Raw genomic sequence first — 20632 nt, 5'->3', positions numbered from 1 at the left:
GCTTACTAGAAGTTCCAAATTCTTAACTTAACATAATGAACCAAATAAATCATAAGTTTCAAATAATTCAAGAATTATAATCCCTACATAATTTTGTGCCGCCAAATCAAGTCAACCCTCGAAAAAATGAGATCTCGTCATCTTACAATTTGAATAGAAGAAAATGATCTTTTCAAATTTCTGTAAAAACGAAAGATTCTTTATGAAAAGACCATAAAACTAAAAAAAATAAATAAGTGCCCTACGAAATCATTTCTCCCCGATCCCTAGGGGGGATTACTGTGTTGGGGATGGTCAACTGGAGTAGGCCCAAGAATGGATATTTGTTGACATCTCAATAGTAACTAACTCCTAATAGCAACCTTGTTGGGATCGATTATATGAATCCTCTTACATCTACGAAGAGAATCTTCGTAGTTAGACTCTCTATGTTGCTAGTCAACTGTCTATAATCCTCCTCCTCTATTCAGGCTTGGGACCGAGTTTGCTGGAGACATATTGAAGTCATAAGGAGTTAACCTTGTTGAGTGTTGACCTCTCACATAATGAGGTTTCAGCACTGTCGATTCATTGTAGTCTGATAACGAGTTATCAGATAACTTGCCCCTCAAAATTCAGTGAAAACATGAGATCAGGGACATAGCCTGAATCTAACAATTGGGCTGTCAATCCAGTCAAAACTTGCTGCAGATAACTTTCTTGAAGGGACATGATATTACATGCCGAGAATGTATACATTTTGTTCTGTAATTCAATCCAACTATGTCCAGTTTCCTTCTTTAACGCCTTCGCCTTTATCAGTTTCCTAATCTTGGCTGTTTCATCCCACATCTGTAACTCCGCGTAAATGTTAGATAATACAATGTAGGCTGAAGTATCATCAGGATCGATATCTAGAATCTTTTCAGCAGCATATTTCCCCAAGACAAAGTCTCTATTAGCTTTGCAACCAGACAAGAGACAACGCCACACTACCTTATCCGGTTCCCCTGAAAAGCTCTTTATGAAACGATAAGCTTCTTTTGTTTTTCCTTTGCGTGCGAATAGACTGACTACACAAGCTAAGTGATCTGTCCTTGGAATGATTCCGTGCACCTTAGTCATGCTAGTAAAATGGTGAAGTCCTTCGTCTAAAAGTCCAACGTGTCCACAGGCAGATAATACTCCAAGAAATGTAATGTCGTTAGGCTTAACCCCACTGCTCTGCATCATACCATAAATTTCCAAAGCTTCTTTCCCAAACCCATGCTGGGCGTATCCTACAACCATGGTGTTCCAAGATATCAAGTTTTTCGCGGGAAGGATGTCAAAAACTCTACGTGCATAACCAAGTCGTCCACATTTAGTATACATATCAACGAGGGCGCTGTCAACAACCACATTGGAATCAAATCTAGACTTTAGTACACGGCAATGGGTTTGCTTGCCCCATTCAATAGCTGGTAAATCTCCACAAATGCTCAAAATGCTTGAGTATGTGTATAGGCTCGGTTCGAAACCCTCAAGCAACATTTCCCTGAGAAATCTCATAGCTTCTTCATACCGACCCGAGCTCACACATCCAGCAATTAGCGTATTCCAGCTAACAACATCATGTTCTTTCATTTCTTGAAAGAGCTTTAATGATTCCTCAAATAATTCACTTTTGGAGTAAAAGTCCAACAAAGCATTGCATACGAAACTAAATGAGTCGAATCCCTGTTTTACAATCCGCGAATGAATCTGTTTCCCAACTCTAAGTTCTTTTACATCAGCAAAAGCTCCAATAACTGATGAAAATGTTCTCTCGCTTGGTTTCAACCCCGAGGAAAGCAACTTACAGAAAAGTTCAATGGCCTCTCTTCCACTCCCTAACTGCACACAACCTCCAATAATCGCAGTCCAAGCATGCAACTCCGGTCCATCTGCCTCATCAAAAGCTTGACGTGCCAATTCCAATCGACCACATTTAGCGTAAAAATTAATCAAACCAGTCACCACAAACTGATCGATCCCCAAACTAGACTTAACAATCAAACCATGAATTTGCATCCCAAGTTGCAAACTTTTTACCACAGCACAAGCACCCAAAACACTCCCACAGAAAAACTCATTCAATATCACCCCTCCCCTCAATGCCAACACGAACATGTTCAATCCTTCTTGATACTCCCTACAATGAAAATAACAAGAAATCAAAGAAGCCCAAGTAACAGAATTAGGTTCCAAAATTCCATCAAAAACAATCCTAGCTGATTTCAACAACCCACATTTCCCATAAAAATTAACCAAACAATTACTCACAAAACTATTTAAACTTTCCTCAGTTTTCAACATCCTCCCATGTAACTCCTTCCCTGTTCTTTCAGCACCTAAACTACTACAAGCTGATAAAGCAGCAACATAAGTATAACCATTTGGACCAAACCCATCTTCAAGATTCATTGATCTAAAGCAACCCAAAGCTTTTTCAGACATACCCAATTGAGAATATGTGGAAATCAATGTTGTCCAAGAAATGATGTTTCGTTCAGGCATTCTGTCGAACAGTTGTTGGGCATCATCAAGTTGATTGAGCTTTAAGTACATTGTGAGCAAGTGATTGTTTGTAAAAATGTCAGCTTTTTGGCACCCAAGTTTGAGTAGCTGAGCATGGAGTGACTTGCCATTGAAGAGGGAATTTGAGCTTGTGCATCCACGAAGGAGTTGAATGAAGGACATGAAAGAACAGAGTAATAGTAACTAAAGTGAAATCAAAAATAAGATTTTGATAAATAAATTTTCAGGCTAAGATAATTTCTTCAAAATTTGAGACTATATGACATAATTTTGTCAAATGGTGTTACAATGATCAATATTGATTTTGTAAGTTATATATAGTTACTTTTTTTAGTATTATGTTTTATTTTACAAGATAATACAGAAAAAAGTACCTTTTAACTTGGTTTCAATAGACACGTCTTTCAACTTTGTGTGTGTACAAATAAACATTTAAGTTTATATAAAATTGAACAAATAAACACTCCTTCTACGTGACGTCATACATGATAATTTTACTTTTTACTTAACGTCTTACGTGTATTATGTCTAATAAGATGTGTGTCTACTTGTTCAATTTTATACGAGTTTAAGTGTTTCCTTGTGCACATTCAAAGTTGTAGGGCATAAGTATCAATTGAAATCAAGCTAAAGAACATACTGATGTATTATATCTTATTTTTTACTATAACATATTTGAAAAAATATATCTTCTTTTATGTAAATTTATAAGGGTCAAGAGATCTTAATTGTCCCTCAAAATGTAATAATTTGTTAATTCACATACTATACTTTGAACTTAAGACACAAATTTTCAATATCAATCGCATACGTCTGAAGTTGTTCTTAAGAGGACCAAAATCTTGCAAAAAAAAATTAAAAAACAAACACAAGCTAAAGGGCGGTCCTAAGAACAAGGGAATATGATAATTATTTGGCCCCAAGCTTATAATCAAAATTAGTCCATATTTTCATATCTTACCACATTTAGCTCATATTGTACATATTTAATTTAAAATATTTAGGGGAAACAAAATTAATTTGTTTATTTGTGATTATGATAGCTGAAAGTACAAGATGAGTGATCTCTTATTTCGTTTTTTTTCCTTTCATTTTTTTTATTCTTAGAAACTGACAGAGAGTGATATCCATGTTTATTATCATGTATTTAAACATTGTTGAATGAATTAAAGTAAAAAAATTCACTAAATATGTTGTTGAATTAAAGTGAAAGAGTTTAAAAACTGACGGAGAGTGATATTCATGTTTATTATCATGTATTTAAATATTATTGAATAATTAAAGTGAAAAGTTTCACTAAATATATTGTTATTGTTAAATTAAAGTAAAAGAGTTTAAAATATCGTTGTTGGCATATTTAAAAGTTTGAATACTCACAAATAAATTTTGCGACTTATTGAATCTTTTGAGTTTTGACAAATTGATGATTGACTTTCATTGGGATGTTATTTTGATATTGTGGTTTAAATTTAAAGTCATTGAAAGAAGATTTGAGCTATTTACCAATGTTTTTGTCCTATTTTTGTTGATCGAAGAAGTTTATAGGATGAAACTCAATTTTTGTATAATTTTATCCCCCCCCCCCCCTAATTTTGGGGATAGTTATTATGCTACTGTCAAATCCTTGTAGTCTTATATTTAAAAGTGAATTCAAAATTTGAAATTAATAAAATATTTATAATAATTTTAAAACATTAATGAAGAATAGTAATTTCTATGTTATGGTTGAGCACTCTTAAAATAGTATAAGATGATGCAATTTGCAACATATACTTAATTTGATCTACTTGGTACTTTTTCTACTTTAGAAGTATAAAATATATGCAACTTGTAAGCATAATTTTTCCTTGAATTTTTATTTTTATTTAATAAATCCAAATTTCACAAAACACCAAGGTATTATTTGGTTCATGGATTAAATTATTTCAGAATTATATCCTGAAACTAATTTATCTCATTTGGGAGGTGCGATAAAACAATTCCAAGTTGGATGGAATATTCAAGATTAAATTTATACTATATTTCGTTAACGATATAAATTTAATTCAAATTTAATATTGAGATATCCATCTTATCCCGCGTACTAAACGGCCCACTAACAAACGAAAGAGGAAAGTCAAACTCTTATTTACAAATTAAGAATGCTATCACATTGAGTTGGTACACATATTGGGTAGCAACTAATCAAGTGGAACTTGTTTTTTCATGAACACTAGATTTAAAACCAGAAAATTTTACCATTTCAATTTTATTAATTTTACTGAACATGAAGTTTATGCACAATACTAGTAATAACTCTCCATCTCAGTTTACGTGGGGGTATTTGACTAGACATATAATTTAAGAAAGAAAGAATTTTGAAACTAGTGATCTATTTAAAATGCCATGATGAGATTTTTGTGTGTTTAAAAGGATATGACAAATTTTAATGAGGTGCAAGAGGTTCATCTGAATCACATTCATTAAAAAATTATATGGTATATAATGAAAAGTCAAAATTATTTTATATGTATATAGTAAATGTTGAATATCATCATTGGCTTCTTCATGTACTTATTTCATTACAATGCGTTCCGTCGGTGATTAAGAGTAAAATGAAAGATCTGAAGTTTAATTAATTTCAAATATTAAAAGATGTTATCCTCAGGGTCGGCTCATGTTTTTATAAAGATTCAAAATATGAAGAAGTAAACACACGAAGAAGCTGAATATAGGCTTCAACATCTACTATATACATGAAAAATATAATTTTAACTATGTGTAAATAGTATACTTTTCTGCCGAAGAGGTTCATGCTCTACCTTACTTTGCCCTTCGTCATTCTTTTTGGAATCGACTAATATGCAATAGTGCTAACATAAAATGAAACAGTAGTAGTAGAAATTATGGTAACAAATATTGTCAACCTTTATACTCATGAAGACATAGTAAGGTAGTAGCTGTGGAATTCATCAAAGGTCAGATGATTAGTTCAAGAATACTTCAACATTAGTGTAGTTGGTAATATACATGCAATCATGTTTTGTTTTTGTAACATAAGAATGGTTCCTTCAATTAATTTCTCAAACTATAAATACTCCAATATGTTCATAAGTTATATCCATCACTTGAGGAAAAGCATAGTGTCTTTTGAGTCTCAAAAAATTAAAAATGGATTCCAAAGGCATCAATCTTTCAGCTCTTGCACTTTTTGCTTGCTTGATTTTATCATTTTCGTCGTCTATTATTGCCTATCGAACACCATATTGGCCATCGATTAAAGTAGGTTACTATAGATATACTTGCCCCTATGCCGAACACATTGTTCAAAATGTTGTAAACAGAGCTGTCTCTCGTAATCCAGGCATTGCTGCTGGCCTTATCAGGTTACATTTCCACGATTGCTTTGTCAGGGTACGTACTAATAATTTATTGCTAATATTTTTATTTTGTTAAAATGATTATCTTATAGCGGTTAACATGTCCTGTACTTTAATTAGGGGTGTGATGCGTCTGTGTTATTGGATGGACCAAACTCCGAGAAGGAAGGTATTCCCAACAAGAACAGTTTACGAGGTTTTGAGGTGATTGATGCTGCAAAAGCTGCACTTGAGGCTGCCTGCCCTGGAACTGTCTCGTGTGCAGACATCGTTGCCTTTGCTGCTCGGGACAGTTCCTACAAAGTTGGGAGAATATACTATGATGTCCAAGCTGGACGTCGTGATGGTCGTGTTTCTATTGACTCTGAAACATTGACTAATCTTCCTTCTCCTTTTGTCAATGCCACGGAACTCATCAAGAGTTTTGCAAGGAAAGGTATGTCGGTTGATGAAATGGTGACCCTTTCTGGCGCGCATTCTATTGGTATTGCACATTGCGGTGCTTTTGCTAGCCGTTTGTACCCTCAAAACAATCAACAAAATCTTCCAATTGATCCTGAATACGCGGACTTCTTGAAGTCCATTTGTCCACCAGAAGCACTTACAAATGGAACTGGAGCTGCTAATCCCGCGAACCTTGATGCCCTGACACCAAACAGGTTGGATAACAGATATTACTTGGCTTTAAAGAGTCAAAAGGGACTTATGATTTCAGATCAGGCATTGATGGCAAACCCGACAACTTCTAGATTGGTGAACTATAATGCTAGATTTGGTTCCCTTTGGTCAAGGAAGTTTGCAGCAGCAATGATTCACATGGGTACTTTGGATGTCCTGACAGGTCGAAACGGAGAGATCAGGAGGAACTGTCATTTCGTCAACTAACATCTCTATCATTTGCCTCATTATTTCAAATTCTCCATCCTATTCAAGATGCAAGGATGGTTCAATTGTTATTGGTTTTTTCTTTTCATTGTTTGTTCAATTTAATTGTATTTCATTTTCCCCCAATGTTTGTCCAATTGATTGGAGTTTTTTTCCTTATATTTGTATAAGTGATTGACTTGATGGCCTCTTTTTCTTCTATTATTGAATCTGATATGGAGGAGAATGTGTAACAATTGATATTCTATTGTTATTAAAATGACACCAGATAACAAATGGTGGACGACTAAACTCATCATTCAGACTCCGCCTATTATTATTTACTGGAACCTCTGAAAGAATATATGTAATGTCAAGTATGGGAACAAGAGATCTTCTATGGCCAAAATTATTTATGGGAAACTACTTAGTTCTCACATTGGAAGTAATCAAGCAAAAAGGGTCTTTTGTGTCTCTCAAGAAGACCACAAGCTTTCAAGAATTGCAAGGGACCTGATAGAGTTATCAAGTGCGTCTTTACTTGTTGATTGTGAGTTTGTGTCTTGCGTGTTTCATCTTGCTTGTGATTGAAGTCTATATTAACTAGACTTAGTTGATATAGTACGTAATAGAGCTATTGCTTTGGCTCAATCCTGTAATAGAGTTGTTACAAGTTGTAGGATTAGGAGTTTAATCCTTATGTGATTATTGGAATTTGTTATCACTTGTTGCTTAAAGATAGTGAAGAACAGTTAGAAATCTTGTGGAGCAGATCATGATTTTCCTCCCTTGAGCAAAGAGGTTTCCACATAAAAATCCTTCTTGTTTTTATTTTGTATTATAGTGTTTACTGCATTAAATTGTGACAAGGACCTGGTCCTATGGTGTGTGGTGGACTCGTATAAGTTATTAGGGTTTACTGCCGCTATATTATATTTAGTCACAATAATATAATATGGGTAATAATAACCAACACACTATATTAATGTAGTTAAAGACTGTAGCGACTCTAAATGCAATAACATTACCTTAATTGCCACTAAATGTTTTTGCGGCAATATTTTAAAAGGAAAGTCACTAAAAGTCTCTTTTGCTAGAGTGAAGCTGCCTCTATTGGAATTCAGTCATCTTCATCCTGTCTCTATTTTTCAGTCATATCAAGACTAAACATACAGGCGCTTTTAGTTGCCATCTTAATTCCCGAGCCAGCGTAATCACTTATTTTCCTGAAAACGATCAATTCTTTTTTGAATCTCTATACGTGCAATTCCCTCGATGCCAGAGGACGTTCTCATATTCTTTTGTACATGATTCTTGATACAATCTCATTTTTCCAAACAACACCCTTAATTTCAGATTGGTTCTTCTTAAGATATGGTTGTTTATATGTTATGGTTGAGCACTCTAGAAATAGTATAGAAGACAATGATTGAGAAAACCTACATTCTATATATAGCTTATTAAATTAAATATAAAATCTACTTGCTAGTTTTTCTTCTAATATTGACATATATATATTTAACTAACAAGAATTTTTTCTTTATTAAATCTTAAAAAATGCAAAGATTCAAGATTATTCTATTTTATTACACAACTTGTTATAGAATAGGAATATTGGAGTTAGTAGACTAAGTTTCAGAAATACTAGTACTAACAAGATATATATAAGTATATGAAAGTCATATATACTGGCAACCAACTAATGAATTAAACAAGCATATTAATAATTATGCAGTCAAATGTCTCTTTATTTAAATTTATGAGACACTTTTATTTTTCATCCGTTTCAGAAAGAATGTCATATTTCTAAATCTAAAAACAATTTACTTTACATTAGCAATTTTATGCTTAATGAGAAACGTTTATTATAATCACACAAATGTTTTAACATGCTTAAAACCACAAATTTCGAAAGTCTCTTCATTTCTAATTTCTTAAACTCTGTAGCTATTCAAATAAAGTATTGTTTTCATGGGTGACAATTGACATAAGAGGGTAGTTGTGGAGTTCTTCAAAGGTCAGACAAGCTCAATAATACTTTAAACAGTTGAAATAATACAAGCTAGCACGTTTTGTAATTATAGACTTCTTCAAGAATTTCTCAAACTATAAATACTTCAATATGTTCATAAGTTATATATCCATCACTTGAGGAAAACCATATAGTGTCTTTTGAGTCTCAAAATTAACAATGGATTCCAAAGGCATCAATCTTTCACTTTTTGTTTGCCTCATTTTATCATTTTCGTCGTCTATTCTTGCCTATCGAACACCATATTGGCCATCGATTAAAGTAGGTTACTATAGATATACTTGCCCCTATGCCGAACACATTATTCAAAATGTTGTAAACAGAGCTGTCTCTCTAAATCCAGGCATTGCTGCTGGCCTTATCAGGTTACATTTCCACGATTGCTTTGTCAGGGTACGTACTAATAATTTAATGCTAATATTTTTATTTTGTTAAAATGATTATCTTATAATGGTTAACATGTCCTGTACTTTAATTAGGGGTGTGATGCATCTGTGTTATTGGATGGACCAAACTCCGAGAAGGAAGGTATTCCCAACAAGAACAGTTTACGAGGTTTTGAGGTGATTGATGCTGCAAAAGCTGCACTTGAGGCTGCCTGCCCTGGAACTGTCTCGTGTGCAGACATTGTTGCCTTTGCTGCTCGGGACAGTTCTTACAAAGTTGGGAGAATATACTATGATGTCCAAGCAGGACGTCGTGATGGTCGTGTTTCTATTGACTCTGAAACATTGACTAATCTTCCTTCTCCTTTCGTCAATGCCACGGAACTCATCAAGAGTTTTGCAAGGAAAGGTATGTCGGTTGATGAAATGGTGACCCTTTCTGGCGCGCATTCCATTGGTATTGCACATTGCGGTGTTTTTGCTAGCCGTTTGTACCCTCAAAACAATCAACAAAATCTTCCAATTGATCCTGAATACGCGGACTTCTTGAAGTCCATTTGTCCACCAGAAGCACTTACAAATGGAACTGGAGCTGCTAATCCCGCGAACCTTGATGCCCTGACACCAAACAGGTTGGATAACAGATATTACTTGGCTTTAAAGAGTCAAAAGGGACTTATGATTTCAGATCAGGCATTGATGGCAAACCCGACAACTTCTAGATTGGTGAACTATAATGCTAGATTTGGTTCCCTTTGGTCAAGGAAGTTTGCAGCAGCAATGATTCACATGGGTACTTTGGATGTCCTGACAGGTCGAAACGGAGAGATCAGGAGGAACTGTCATTTCGTCAACTAACATCTCTATCATTTGCTTTTGAGAAAGTTTTCAGTATTCTTTCAACTTCTCCAGCCCTATTCAAACTATCCAATTGTTTTTGCTTGTTTTCTTCACATTGTTTGTTCAATTGTATTATTTTTTCCCCTAATGTTTGTCCAATTGATTGAAAGGAGTTTTCAGAATATATTTTATAAGTGGATGGTAAGAAAATACAGTTCCTTTAACCTCATTTGATAGGCTATCCTAATTGGATGTCAAAACACTATGAAATTGTTAGGCAAATAAGACATTCTGTTTACCAACACCATGATTCAAGTGTTCTTTCCTTCTTTGGAAGGCATTAAAATACAAATGAAATGAGAGAGTGAAATCCAATTGTGCCATCACATCTTCACATACTCGGCCAGTCGGCCTTTGCTGCTCGGGACAGTTCTTTCCTTCTTTGGAGGACAAGAACTATTATTCCAAAAAACTGTCAATCCATATATCTTCAGTACTCGCAATTTGGTAACAACTGGAAGATGTTATCATTCAGGACTACAATTAGTTCACTCTCTACTGGAATTCCTTGGTGTCTCAATGTTATGAATGAGGAATCGTTAAATATATTTGGGACCCTGGAAAGATGCCTATATACAAAAGAGGGAAATAATCTATTCGGTGTTATGCTATGAAGTTGTCTCTTTATCTCTTAGTTGCTTAGATTAATTCGGTAACCTTCCTCCCATATTCCTTTCTGATAGTTTAGGTGAGTGCACCACGTGCTATGGGACCGGGTCGCTGTTACACTTAAGTGCAGTAAAGGAAACTAAAAATACATAGTGAAAACAACAAGGAGTTTTACGTGGAAACCTCCTTGCTAAAGGGAGGAAAATCACGACCTGTCAAACAGTATTTTCCAACTGCCTTTACTATCTTCAAGCAACTAGTGAATACAGTATACAGACTCCAATCAAAGGTACACAGACTAAATCCTGCAACCTGTATCACCCCTATTACAGAAAGACGAGCTGAAACAATAGCTCTATTGCCCACTATATCAACTAACTCTAGTTAATATAGACTTCAATCACATATACTACACAGTTAACTCTAACTATACTCATTGTTGGCTGAAATAATAAAGACACGATCTATTCCTTTATAGATTAGGAACGGATCTTACAAGTTGAAACACATAAGACACAATCTTTTAATCACAACAAACAAAACACTTGATAACTCTATCAGGTCCCTTGCAGTTCTTGGAAGCTTGTGTTATGCTTAAGAGTTGTGCTCAATTGTCTTAACTATGTTGTTTCATTTCAATGAGGTTATATTATCCTCTGAACAAAACTTCCTAGTGTCCTCCCATTGGTTGAGGACATTGTCCTCTTTTCCCGTGCTGGCAGTTTTACAGTTGTTCCCCGTTTCACAGAGATACATGCTTGACTCATTGGACCAGGTCCCATGGTTTGTGAAGATCATCAAAACAACAGAGTTACACTTTCCGTTTCTTTTTCTTCCCCGGAAGATTTGTTACTAGTTTGGAGTAATTGTAATGACGAACTCTTATATTTGTACGTGTAATTCCAATTATCCATTTCAATACAATATGAGTTCATTACATCTCAACAATGGTTATACTGAAGTCCACTTGGAAACTGTTCACTTTTTGAAGAATTCAAAATAACTCATATACACTCTCTAAATGACTGTCATTTCAATTGTCGAACCAGTAATCACTTATTTTTCAGGAAAACATTCTCTATCGTATCAAACAACATCCTTAGTTGAGCACTCTGAAAATAGTATAGAAGACAATGATTGAGGGAACCTACATACTTTATATAGATTATTATTAAATTATGCACTTTGCACGTATATACCAAAAGTATATAATCTACTTGATAGTTTTTCCTTTTATCTTTTTTCTTATTTAAATCTTACAAAATGAAAAGAACCAAGATTATTCTATTTTATTACACTACTTGTAATAAAATAGGAAGATTGGAGTTTTTAGACTAATACTAACAAGATAAAGTACAAGTATATGGAAAGTCATATGTAATGGCAACCAACTAATGAATTAAACAAGCTAATTCAATCTCCAAGTGGTTTTTTTTTTCTAGTACCATGGCACAAGACATTAATTTGAAGTCAAATGTCTCTTTATTTCAATTTGTGAGACACTTTCATTTTCCATCCGTTCCAGAAAGAATGTCACATTCTAGATCTAAAAACAATTTACTGTTTACAAAAAAGAGGGAAGGGGAACCAAAGCATAAGACACATACATTCCAATCCTTGCAACTAAAAATTGCCTTCGCCGTATTTGATCCTTATAGAAGGTATTTGGCTCTTGTCTAGTTGGATTGGACCTTTAGCCTTTTATGAAGTTGCTGTTAGGAGTTACAAAAAGACTCACTAGGGTCCGCGACTTTATTAGCTTCTCGACATATATATTTGCAATTTTATGCTTAATGAAAAACTTCAATTATAATCACAAAAATGTAATAACATTATTAAGGGTACAAGTTCTAAAAGGTTTATAACATGTTTAAGACCACAAATTTCGAAAGTCTCTTCATTTCTATATTTCTTAAACTCCATAGCGATTCAAATGAAGTACTGTTTATTTCATGGATGACAATTGGCATAAGATGGTAGTTGTACATGGAATTTTTGAAAGGTCAGACAAGCTCAAGAATAGTTCAAACAGTTGGTAATATACAACCTAGCACGTTTTGTAATTATAGACTTCTTCAAGAAATTCTCAAACTATAAATACATCAATTTGTTCCTAAGTTATATCCATCAACTGAGAAAATCCAATTACTAAGAAAACAGCATACTGTCTTTGAAGTCTCAAATGGATTCCAAAGGCATAAATCTTGCACTTTTTGCTTGCCTCATTTTGTCATTTTCATCGTCTATTCTTGCTTATCGAACACCATATTGGCCATCAATTAAAGTAGGATACTATAGATATACTTGTCCCTATGCCGAAAACATTGTTCAGCATTTTGTAAACATAGCCATCTCTCGTAATCCAGGCATTGCTGCTGGCCTTATCAGGTTACATTTTCATGATTGCTTTGTCAGGGTACGTACAAATTTAATCTTAATATTTTTATTTTGTTAACTTGATGATTAGATTAATAACGATAACGTGTCCTGTACTTTAATTAGGGGTGTGATGCATCTGTGTTATTGGATGGACCAAACTCCGAGAAGGAAGGTATTCCCAACAAGAACAGTTTAAGAGGTTTTGAGGTAATTGATGCTGCAAAAGCTGCACTTGAAGCTGCATGCCCTGGAGTCGTTTCGTGTGCAGATATAGTTGCATTTGCTGCTCGGGACAGTTCTTACAAAGTTGGGAGAATATACTATGATGTCCAAGCTGGACGTCGTGATGGTCGTGTTTCTATTGACTCTGAAACATTGACTAATCTTCCTTCTCCTTTTGTCAATGCCACGGAACTCATCAAGAGTTTTGCAAGGAAAGGTATGTCGGTTGATGAAATGGTGACTCTCTCTGGCGCGCATTCCATTGGTATTGCACATTGCGGTGTTTTTGCTAGCCGTTTGTACCCTCAAAACAATCAACAAAATCTTCCAATTGATCCTGAATACGCAGACTTCTTGAAGTCCATTTGTCCACCAGAAGCACTTACAAATGGGACGGGAGCTGCTAATCCCGCGAACCTTGATGCCCTGACACCAAACAGGTTGGATAACAGATACTACTTGGCTTTAAAGAGTCAAAAGGGACTTATGATTTCAGATCAGGCATTGATGGCAAACCCAACAACTGCTAGATTGGTGAACTACAATGCTAGATTTGGTTCCCTTTGGTCTAGGAAGTTTGCAGCAGCAATGATTCACATGGGTACTTTGGATGTCCTCACAGGTCGAAACGGAGAGATTAGGAGGAACTGTCATTTCGTGAACTAACATCTCTATCACTTGCCTTTGAGAAATTTTTCGGTATTATTTCAGCTTTTCCATCCTATTCAAGCTGCAAGGATGGTTCAATGCGTGTCCAATTGTTATTTTTTCTTCACATTGTTTGTTCAATTGAATTGTATTTGATTTCCCCCCAATGTTTGCCTAATTAATGATTGACATATATTTTTTTGAATAATTTTATAAATGATTCATGAAGTTCATATGTGTTATTGGAAAAAAAAATAGCAGACCAGATAGAGTTTGTATAATTAGCTTCAACTACAGACATAAGATTACTAGTATAATTGTAATTACTCATGCAAATTATGTATTGAAACCGGGGCGTCTAACCTGGTTCAACAACCTTCAAGATGTTCCTAAATGAGTGAACTAAGGAGGGTCAAAGTGCCATCCTGAGTTTTTCTTTGCCCTGATTCGAAAGGTAGGGATTCGCATCCTGTCAATCATTTTCATCATGTCCCCAGCTCCAGCTTTGCCTCGATTAGGTAAGTAGTTCCCGTCTGTAAGCTTCCATTCATTGTCTATTGGATTGGTTCACATTACCATGGTGCTTCTGAGTTGAGTTTGTAGGCTTCCGTGACAAGACAAACAATGTTCCAACTCCAACTACATTCCGTTGAACTAAATTTGTGCCCCAAGATTGTTTTGACTCGGAGTAGGACCTGATGAAGGATTCTGAATCTAGAGGTGTTGTTATTGCCATACTTCTCTAAAAAGTTGGAGTATTGATTGCTTGTGTCGATCCACTAAGTGTCTAAGAACAATCTACACATCTTAGCGTAAAGGAACACAAGATGTTTATCTAGAAACCTTCTTGCTCAAAGACGGAAATAATTATGACTAATTGTAGGACTTCACCAACAACTCCACTAACACGAGACAAGATTCAGTTATTACAACCTTAATCCGTACCAAGTCCCTTTAGTAGGTTTGTCGATCATCAAAATCATCATTACTGCATTACAACAAGTATGTTTGTATCAAAAGATCAATCAAAAGATTACAAGCTTCCATTAAAATAGATCATTAGGCGGAATACAATGATATTATCTCAAATTTATGAAAAAGGTTTCATTTGAATACCATAACTTAGATTTTGTACCTATATATTGAACATATATATTCAAGTAAAACTGTGCTTATTGAATACATATTATCAACCTGTCAAGTGTTATCACGTGGTGTAATACAACAATTTTGAGTCTGTTTTACCTATTTTTTTAGTTTTTATGTTTTTCCCAATCTCTTCATCTTCTCTCAAATCTGTATATGCATCAAACTATTCCAGGAGATGGATCTTTTATAGCTTGAGATTGAACTTGTCTCAATGTTATACAAATCTGAATAACAATGTATGCTATGTTTGTTCAATTTGCATAGTTTAAGGACATTTTTGACCATTTTCTGTTTACAAAAAAATATTTCAATCAATTGGACAAACATTGGGAGAAAATCAAATACAATTCAATTGAACAAACAATGTGAAGAAAAAAGCAAAACCAATTGGACTCGCAATAAACCATCCTTGCAGCTTGAATAGGATGGAGAAGTTGAAACAATACCGAAAAAATTCTCAAATTTCTCAAAGACAAATGATAGAGATGTTAGTTCACGAAATGACAGTTCCTCCTAATCTCTCCATTTCGACCTGTGAGTACATCCAAAGTACCCATGTGAATCATTGCTGCTGCAAACTTCCTAGACCAAAGGGAACCAAATCTAGCATTGTAGTTCACCAATTTAGCTGTTGTCGGGTTTGCCATCAATGCCTGATCAGAAATCATAAGTCCCTTTTGACTCTTTAAAGCCAAGTAATATCTGTTATCCAACCTGTTTGGTGTCAGGGCATCAAGGTTCGCGGGATTAGCAGCTCCCGTCCCATTTGTAATTGCTTCTGGTGGACAAATGGACTTCAAGAAGTCTGCGTATTCAGGATCAATTGGAAGATTTTGTTGATTGTTTTGAGGATACAAACGGCTAGCAAAAACACCGCAATGTGCAATGCCAATAGAATGCGCACCAGAGAGGGTCACCATTTCATCAACAGACATACCTTTACTTGCAAAATTCTTGATGAGTTCCGAGGCATTGACGAAAGGAGAAGGAAGATTAGTCAATGTTTCAGAGTCAATAGAAACACGACCATCACGACGTCCTGCTTGGACATCATAGTATATTCTCCCAACTTTGTAAGAACTGTCCCGAGCAGCAAAGGCAACGATGTCTGCACACGAGACAGTTCCAGGGCATGCAGCCTCAAGTGCAGCTTTTGCAGCATCAATCACCTCAAAACCTCGTAAACTGTTCTTGTTGGGAATACCTTCCTTCTCGGAGTTTGGTCCATCCAATAACACAGATGCATCACACCCCTAATTAAACCATATGACACGTTTTCATTATAAGATAATCTAATCATTAAGTTAACAAAATAAAAATATTAGCCTCAAATTAGTACGTACCCTGACAAAGCAATCATGGAAATGTAACCTGATAAGGCCAGCAGCAATGCCTGGATTACGAGAGATGGCTCTGTTTACAACATTTTGAACAATATGTTCGGCATAGGGACAAGTATATCTATAGTAACCTACTTTAATAGATGGCCAATATGGTGTTCGATAAGCAAGAATAGACGATGAAAATGATAAAATGAGGCAAGCAAAAAGTGCAAGAGCTGAAAGGTTGATGCCTTTGCAATCCATATTGATCTTTTCTTAATTAATTGGCTCTCTAATTAATCAAGTGATGGATATGATTTATGAACACATTGGGGGTATTTATAGTTTGAGAAATTCGTTGAAGGAACAATAATTGAAAACATGAGTACCTCTAATTTAGCACTAACTCTTTAGCTGAAGTATTCTTAAGCTAATTGTCTGACCTTTGAAAAATTCCATAGTTATCAATTACTGTGTATGGAATGTAAGTAAGAGTGAAATTGTGCTCATAAGAGTCATAGGAATGGAAGATTAGTATTACTAATCTCTCCCTCCGTTCCAGGTTATGGGATAGAGTACTCTGAATCGACATGAAGTTTAAGAAAGAAATGCATACTTTTAGAAATATGTTTTTATTTAGAACAAACTAAAAACAAATTGTGTTACATAAACTGAAACGGAGGGAGTATTATTGTGCTTGAGAGAACCTAACTAAGGTAAATTTCTGTTTTATAATTTTATTTTTTGAGTGCACAGTATTTTGTGCCATAGTACTGGATTAAAAAAACCCCACTTGTAGATTGAATTAGCTTGTTTATTTCATTAGTTGGTTGCCAGTATCTTTGTGCAATGCCCATTTGTTATATGTCAACTCATTATGATAGCTTTCTTATTTTGTAAATACAGGTTTGACTTCCTCATACATCTTGTTAGTCAAGGTATTCTGATTTTTTTTATTAGTCACTTTAATTTGTCCACAAACTATTCTATAAACAAGAAACAATCTTGATTCTTCCCACTTTTAGCTTAAGAATGTTAGGATTGAAATAATTAGGTGTCATGCGGAAGCTAGCAAAGCAAATCTTGAAGGACCATGAGTAAGAAGACAAACGAGAAATGTACCAAAAGACACAAAGATTTAAAGTGGTTCGGTCAATCGACCTACATGCATCCACAAAGGAGATAAGCAATCCACTATATAAACATGAAAGTACAAAAGAAATAACCTCAACCAATTCACTTGGAATACAAGGAGGTTCACACAAGTGATAACATGTCACTTGTGTCCCACAAATTCTCCCCCTAACTAAAACTCTTGAAACTCTTAGGACTACATTGTGAATACTGATTAAGTTAGAAGGAATTGTTGCCTTGGCAATTCCCCTTTGTTTGACAGACAAGAAAAGACTATTTTAGAAAAATCTCTCATGCACATGTCCAGTACCAGCATGTATTTGAAAAGTTTCCTAAACAGTACAATGAGTGAGATTCATTTCAAAATATTCTGTCACTCCATTGTTCAGTTTCTCAATCTTCCTACGCATCCTTTCGTGCATCTGGACCCAGCATTTCTTCCTAGATCTAGAAATTAGAACGATAAGTCACTTGCAATTGAGTTTTGCATATCTTATGAGTTTAATAATACTCCCTCTATTTTAATCAAAGAATTTCATTTTATTCTCATAGATTCAAGTACGCTTCTATATCAAGATTAATTATTATTTTTATGATTTGACATGATAGATATAAAAAGATGATGCTCTTCTTTTAATTTTTGTTCCAGCATAAGCTGGATGAATCATTTATAAAAGAATTATTCAAAAAAAAGAATACTTTCGATTAATAAGACAAACATTGGGATAAAATATATAATTGAATCATACTTGCAAATAGAATAGCATGGATAAGTTGAAATAATACTGAAAACTTTCTCGAAGACAAAATATAGAAATATTAATTAGTTTACGAAATGACTGATCAGGTTCTAATCCCTCATTTTGACATGTCAGGACATCCAAAGTATGCATGTGGCACAATATTATCAGTTCGCATATTTATCAAAGTAATACTATAACTAGAGTTCAGATGTCATTCAGTGACGTAAAAGACTTTTAAAAAGATCATTGTCATATGCATCGACATGTATTTGAACAGTTTTCTAACCATTACAAAGGCGTCTCAATAAAATTAATGGCCTAAAAACAATTATAATAAGAGGTCCTTAAATATATAAACATATGCACACAATATTAATTAATTTTGAATTTTCTTTTTTTGGTTCTTGTATACTATTTATGTTTAGTGCATACTCTTAAAAATGCATTAAGCGTATAAATTTATATAATAATATTATTGTTTATAAGAGTAAGGATTAGTTCTATTTAATAAGAGGTTAGACATTTGTTTGTAGTACATCACATTGGATGTTGATGCGAAAACTATATTTATTAATATGAAGATTTGAGTTGTTTAATTAAAAATCTTTTTCTTTTTTTCGTTTTATTTTTTATAATGTTCAACATTGTTTCAAGCGAAACTAAAATCATTATATATATATACTTGGTAATCCTCGATAGGCTAGTTGTATTCTTGTATCTGATAGAAGAGGTTTCAAGATACACTGTGAGTGAGTTTGCCAGTTTATGAATCTCTATAGGCATAATACATAAACGAGTCATATAGCTTGGCCTCAGTTTTGGGTTGCATTGCAGCGACAAAATTCTGCAGTCATATTTCATGCTTAGTGCCTCGCAACATGCTAGAAGTGTTTGCTTATAATGATTTGACATGATAAATTTAGAAAGAAAATGGTCTGCTTCTAATTTTTGTTCAAACATAAACTGCATGAATCATTTATAAAAATATATTTTTAGAAAATCTTTTCAATCAACAGACATATATTGGGGGGAAATAAATACAATTGAACAAACATTGTAAATAAGAAAAAAAACAGAAATAATTGGACTATCCTTGCAAATTGAATAGGATGGAGAAGTTGAAAGAATAATACTGAAAACTTTGTCAAAGGCAAATGATAGAGATGTTAGTTGACGAAATGGCAGTTCCTTCTGATCTCTCCATTTCGACCTGTGAGGACATCCAAGGTACCCATATGGATCATTGCTGCTGCAAACTTCCTTGACCAAAGGGAACCAAATCTAGCATTGTAGTTCACCAATTTAGCTGTTGTCGGGTTTGCCATCAATGCCTGATCGGAAATCATAAGTCCCTTTTGACTCTTTAAAGCCAAGTAATATCTGTTATCCAACCTGTTTGGTGTCAGGGCATCAAGGTTCGCGGGATTAGCAGCTCCCGTCCCATTTGTAATTGCTTCTGGTGGACAAATAGACTTCAAGAAGTCCGCGTATTCAGGATCAATTGGAAGATTTTGTTGATTGTTTTAAGGGTACAAATGGCTAGCAAAAAACCCCGCAATGTGCAATACCAATGGAATGCGCGCCAGAAAGGGTCACCATTTCATCAACCAACATACCTTTGCTTGCAAAACTCTTGATGAGTTCCGTGGCATTGACATAAGGAGAAGGAAGATTAGTCAATGTTTCAGAGTCAATAGAAACACGACCATCACGACGTCCAGCTTGGACATCATAGTATACTCTCCCAACTTTGAAAGAACTGTCCCGAGCAGCAAAGGCAACGATGTCTGCACACGAGACAGTTCCAGGGCATGCAGCCTCAAGTGCAGCTTTTGCAGCATCAATCACCTCAAAACCTCGTAAACTGTTCTTGTTGGGAATACCTTCCTTCTCAGTATTTGGTCCATCCAATAACACAGATGCATCACACCCCTAATTAAAGTACAGGATATGTGAAACCGTTATAAGAATATAATGCAATCATCAAATTAAGAAAATAAAAATGTTAGCATTAAATTTGTACGTACCCTGACAAAGTAATCGTGGAAATGTAACCTGATAAGGCCAGCAGCAATGCCTGGATTACGAGAGACGGCTCTGTTTACAACATTTTGAACAATATGTTCGGCATAGGGACAAGTATATCTATAGTAACCTACTTTAATCGATGGCCAATATGGTGTTCGATAAGCAAAAATGGACGATGAAAATGATAAAATGAGGCAAGCAAAAAGTGCAAGAGCTGAAAGATTGATGCCTTTGGAATCCATTCTTAATTTTGACTCAAAAGACACTTTGGTTTTTTCTTAGTAATTGATGGATATAACTTTAGGAACATATTGAAGTA

At 34.7% G+C, this 20632-nt stretch overlaps 5 protein-coding genes across 7 annotated transcripts; 2 read left to right on the top strand and 3 right to left on the bottom strand.

Moving 5' to 3' along the window:
• Nucleotides 1-585: 585 nt before the first annotated feature.
• LOC125845613 (pentatricopeptide repeat-containing protein At3g53360, mitochondrial-like) lies at nt 586-2784 on the bottom strand. The gene has a single exon (XM_049525166.1). The coding sequence runs from the start codon at nt 2698-2700 to the stop codon at nt 592-594; it is 2109 nt and encodes a 702-aa protein (XP_049381123.1). The 5' UTR covers nt 2701-2784; the 3' UTR covers nt 586-591.
• Nucleotides 2785-5688: 2904 nt separating this feature from the next.
• Nucleotides 5689-6911, top strand: LOC125844594 (peroxidase 5-like). Its single transcript, XM_049523909.1, has 2 exons — nt 5689-5931; nt 6018-6911. The coding sequence occupies exons 1-2, from the start codon at nt 5689-5691 to the stop codon at nt 6780-6782; spliced, it is 1008 nt and encodes a 335-aa protein (XP_049379866.1). The 3' UTR covers nt 6783-6911.
• A 2019-nt stretch (nt 6912-8930) lies between these two features.
• On the top strand, nt 8931-14154 carry LOC125844593 (peroxidase 5-like). Of its 3 annotated transcripts, XM_049523907.1 has the most exons (3): nt 8931-9186; nt 9273-9588; nt 13507-14154. In XM_049523907.1, the coding sequence occupies exons 1-3, from the start codon at nt 8953-8955 to the stop codon at nt 13953-13955; spliced, it is 999 nt and encodes a 332-aa protein (XP_049379864.1). In that variant the 5' UTR covers nt 8931-8952; the 3' UTR covers nt 13956-14154. The 3 variants fall into 3 exon arrangements, with proteins under 3 accessions (XP_049379864.1, XP_049379863.1, XP_049379865.1); XM_049523906.1 differs by lacking the exon at nt 13507-14154 and having other exon boundaries at nt 9273-10167; XM_049523908.1 differs by lacking the exons at nt 8931-9186; nt 9273-9588 and adding an exon at nt 12856-13104 and having other exon boundaries at nt 13191-14154.
• A 1420-nt stretch (nt 14155-15574) lies between these two features.
• LOC125844931 (peroxidase 5-like) lies at nt 15575-16672 on the bottom strand. The gene is made up of 2 exons (XM_049524297.1): nt 16430-16672; nt 15575-16339 (listed from the first exon to the last, which is right to left on the bottom strand). Exons 1-2 carry the CDS (start codon nt 16670-16672, stop codon nt 15575-15577), a joined length of 1008 nt encoding a protein of 335 aa, XP_049380254.1.
• Nucleotides 16673-19451: 2779 nt separating this feature from the next.
• Nucleotides 19452-20555, bottom strand: LOC125845005 (peroxidase 5-like). Its single transcript, XM_049524376.1, is given in 3 exon segments — nt 19452-19832; nt 19834-20217; nt 20313-20555. Coding segments are annotated over 3 exon segments (1008 nt in total).
• Nucleotides 20556-20632: the final 77 nt, after the last annotated feature.

The sequence above is a fragment of the Solanum stenotomum genome, chromosome 11 (genome assembly GCF_019186545.1).
Source record: "Solanum stenotomum isolate F172 chromosome 11, ASM1918654v1, whole genome shotgun sequence".
Taxonomy (NCBI): domain Eukaryota; kingdom Viridiplantae; phylum Streptophyta; class Magnoliopsida; order Solanales; family Solanaceae; genus Solanum; species Solanum stenotomum.
This window is presented reverse-complemented; position numbering and strand designations above follow the sequence as displayed.

Bases quoted from the DNA above. Each gene is read 5' to 3' on its own strand.
- LOC125844593 (XM_049523907.1), top strand. From the start codon at position 8,953: ATGGATTCCAAAGGCATCAATCTTTCACTTTTTGTTTGCCTCATTTTA. The intron at 9,187-9,272 runs GTACGTACTAAT...TACTTTAATTAG, and splicing joins TCCACGATTGCTTTGTCAGG to GGGTGTGATGCATCTGTGTT. The intron at 9,589-13,506 runs GTATGTCGGTTG...TTGCAAGGAAAG, and splicing joins CAAGAGTTTTGCAAGGAAAG to GTATGTCGGTTGATGAAATG.
- LOC125844594 (XM_049523909.1), top strand. From the start codon at position 5,689: ATGGATTCCAAAGGCATCAATCTTTCAGCTCTTGCACTTTTTGCTTGC. The intron at 5,932-6,017 runs GTACGTACTAAT...TACTTTAATTAG, and splicing joins TCCACGATTGCTTTGTCAGG to GGGTGTGATGCGTCTGTGTT.
- LOC125844931 (XM_049524297.1), bottom strand. From the start codon at position 16,672: ATGGATTGCAAAGGCATCAACCTTTCAGCTCTTGCACTTTTTGCTTGC. The intron at 16,340-16,429 runs GTACGTACTAAT...TGGTTTAATTAG, and splicing joins TCCATGATTGCTTTGTCAGG to GGGTGTGATGCATCTGTGTT.
- LOC125845613 (XM_049525166.1), bottom strand. From the start codon at position 2,700: ATGTCCTTCATTCAACTCCTTCGTGGATGCACAAGCTCAAATTCCCTC.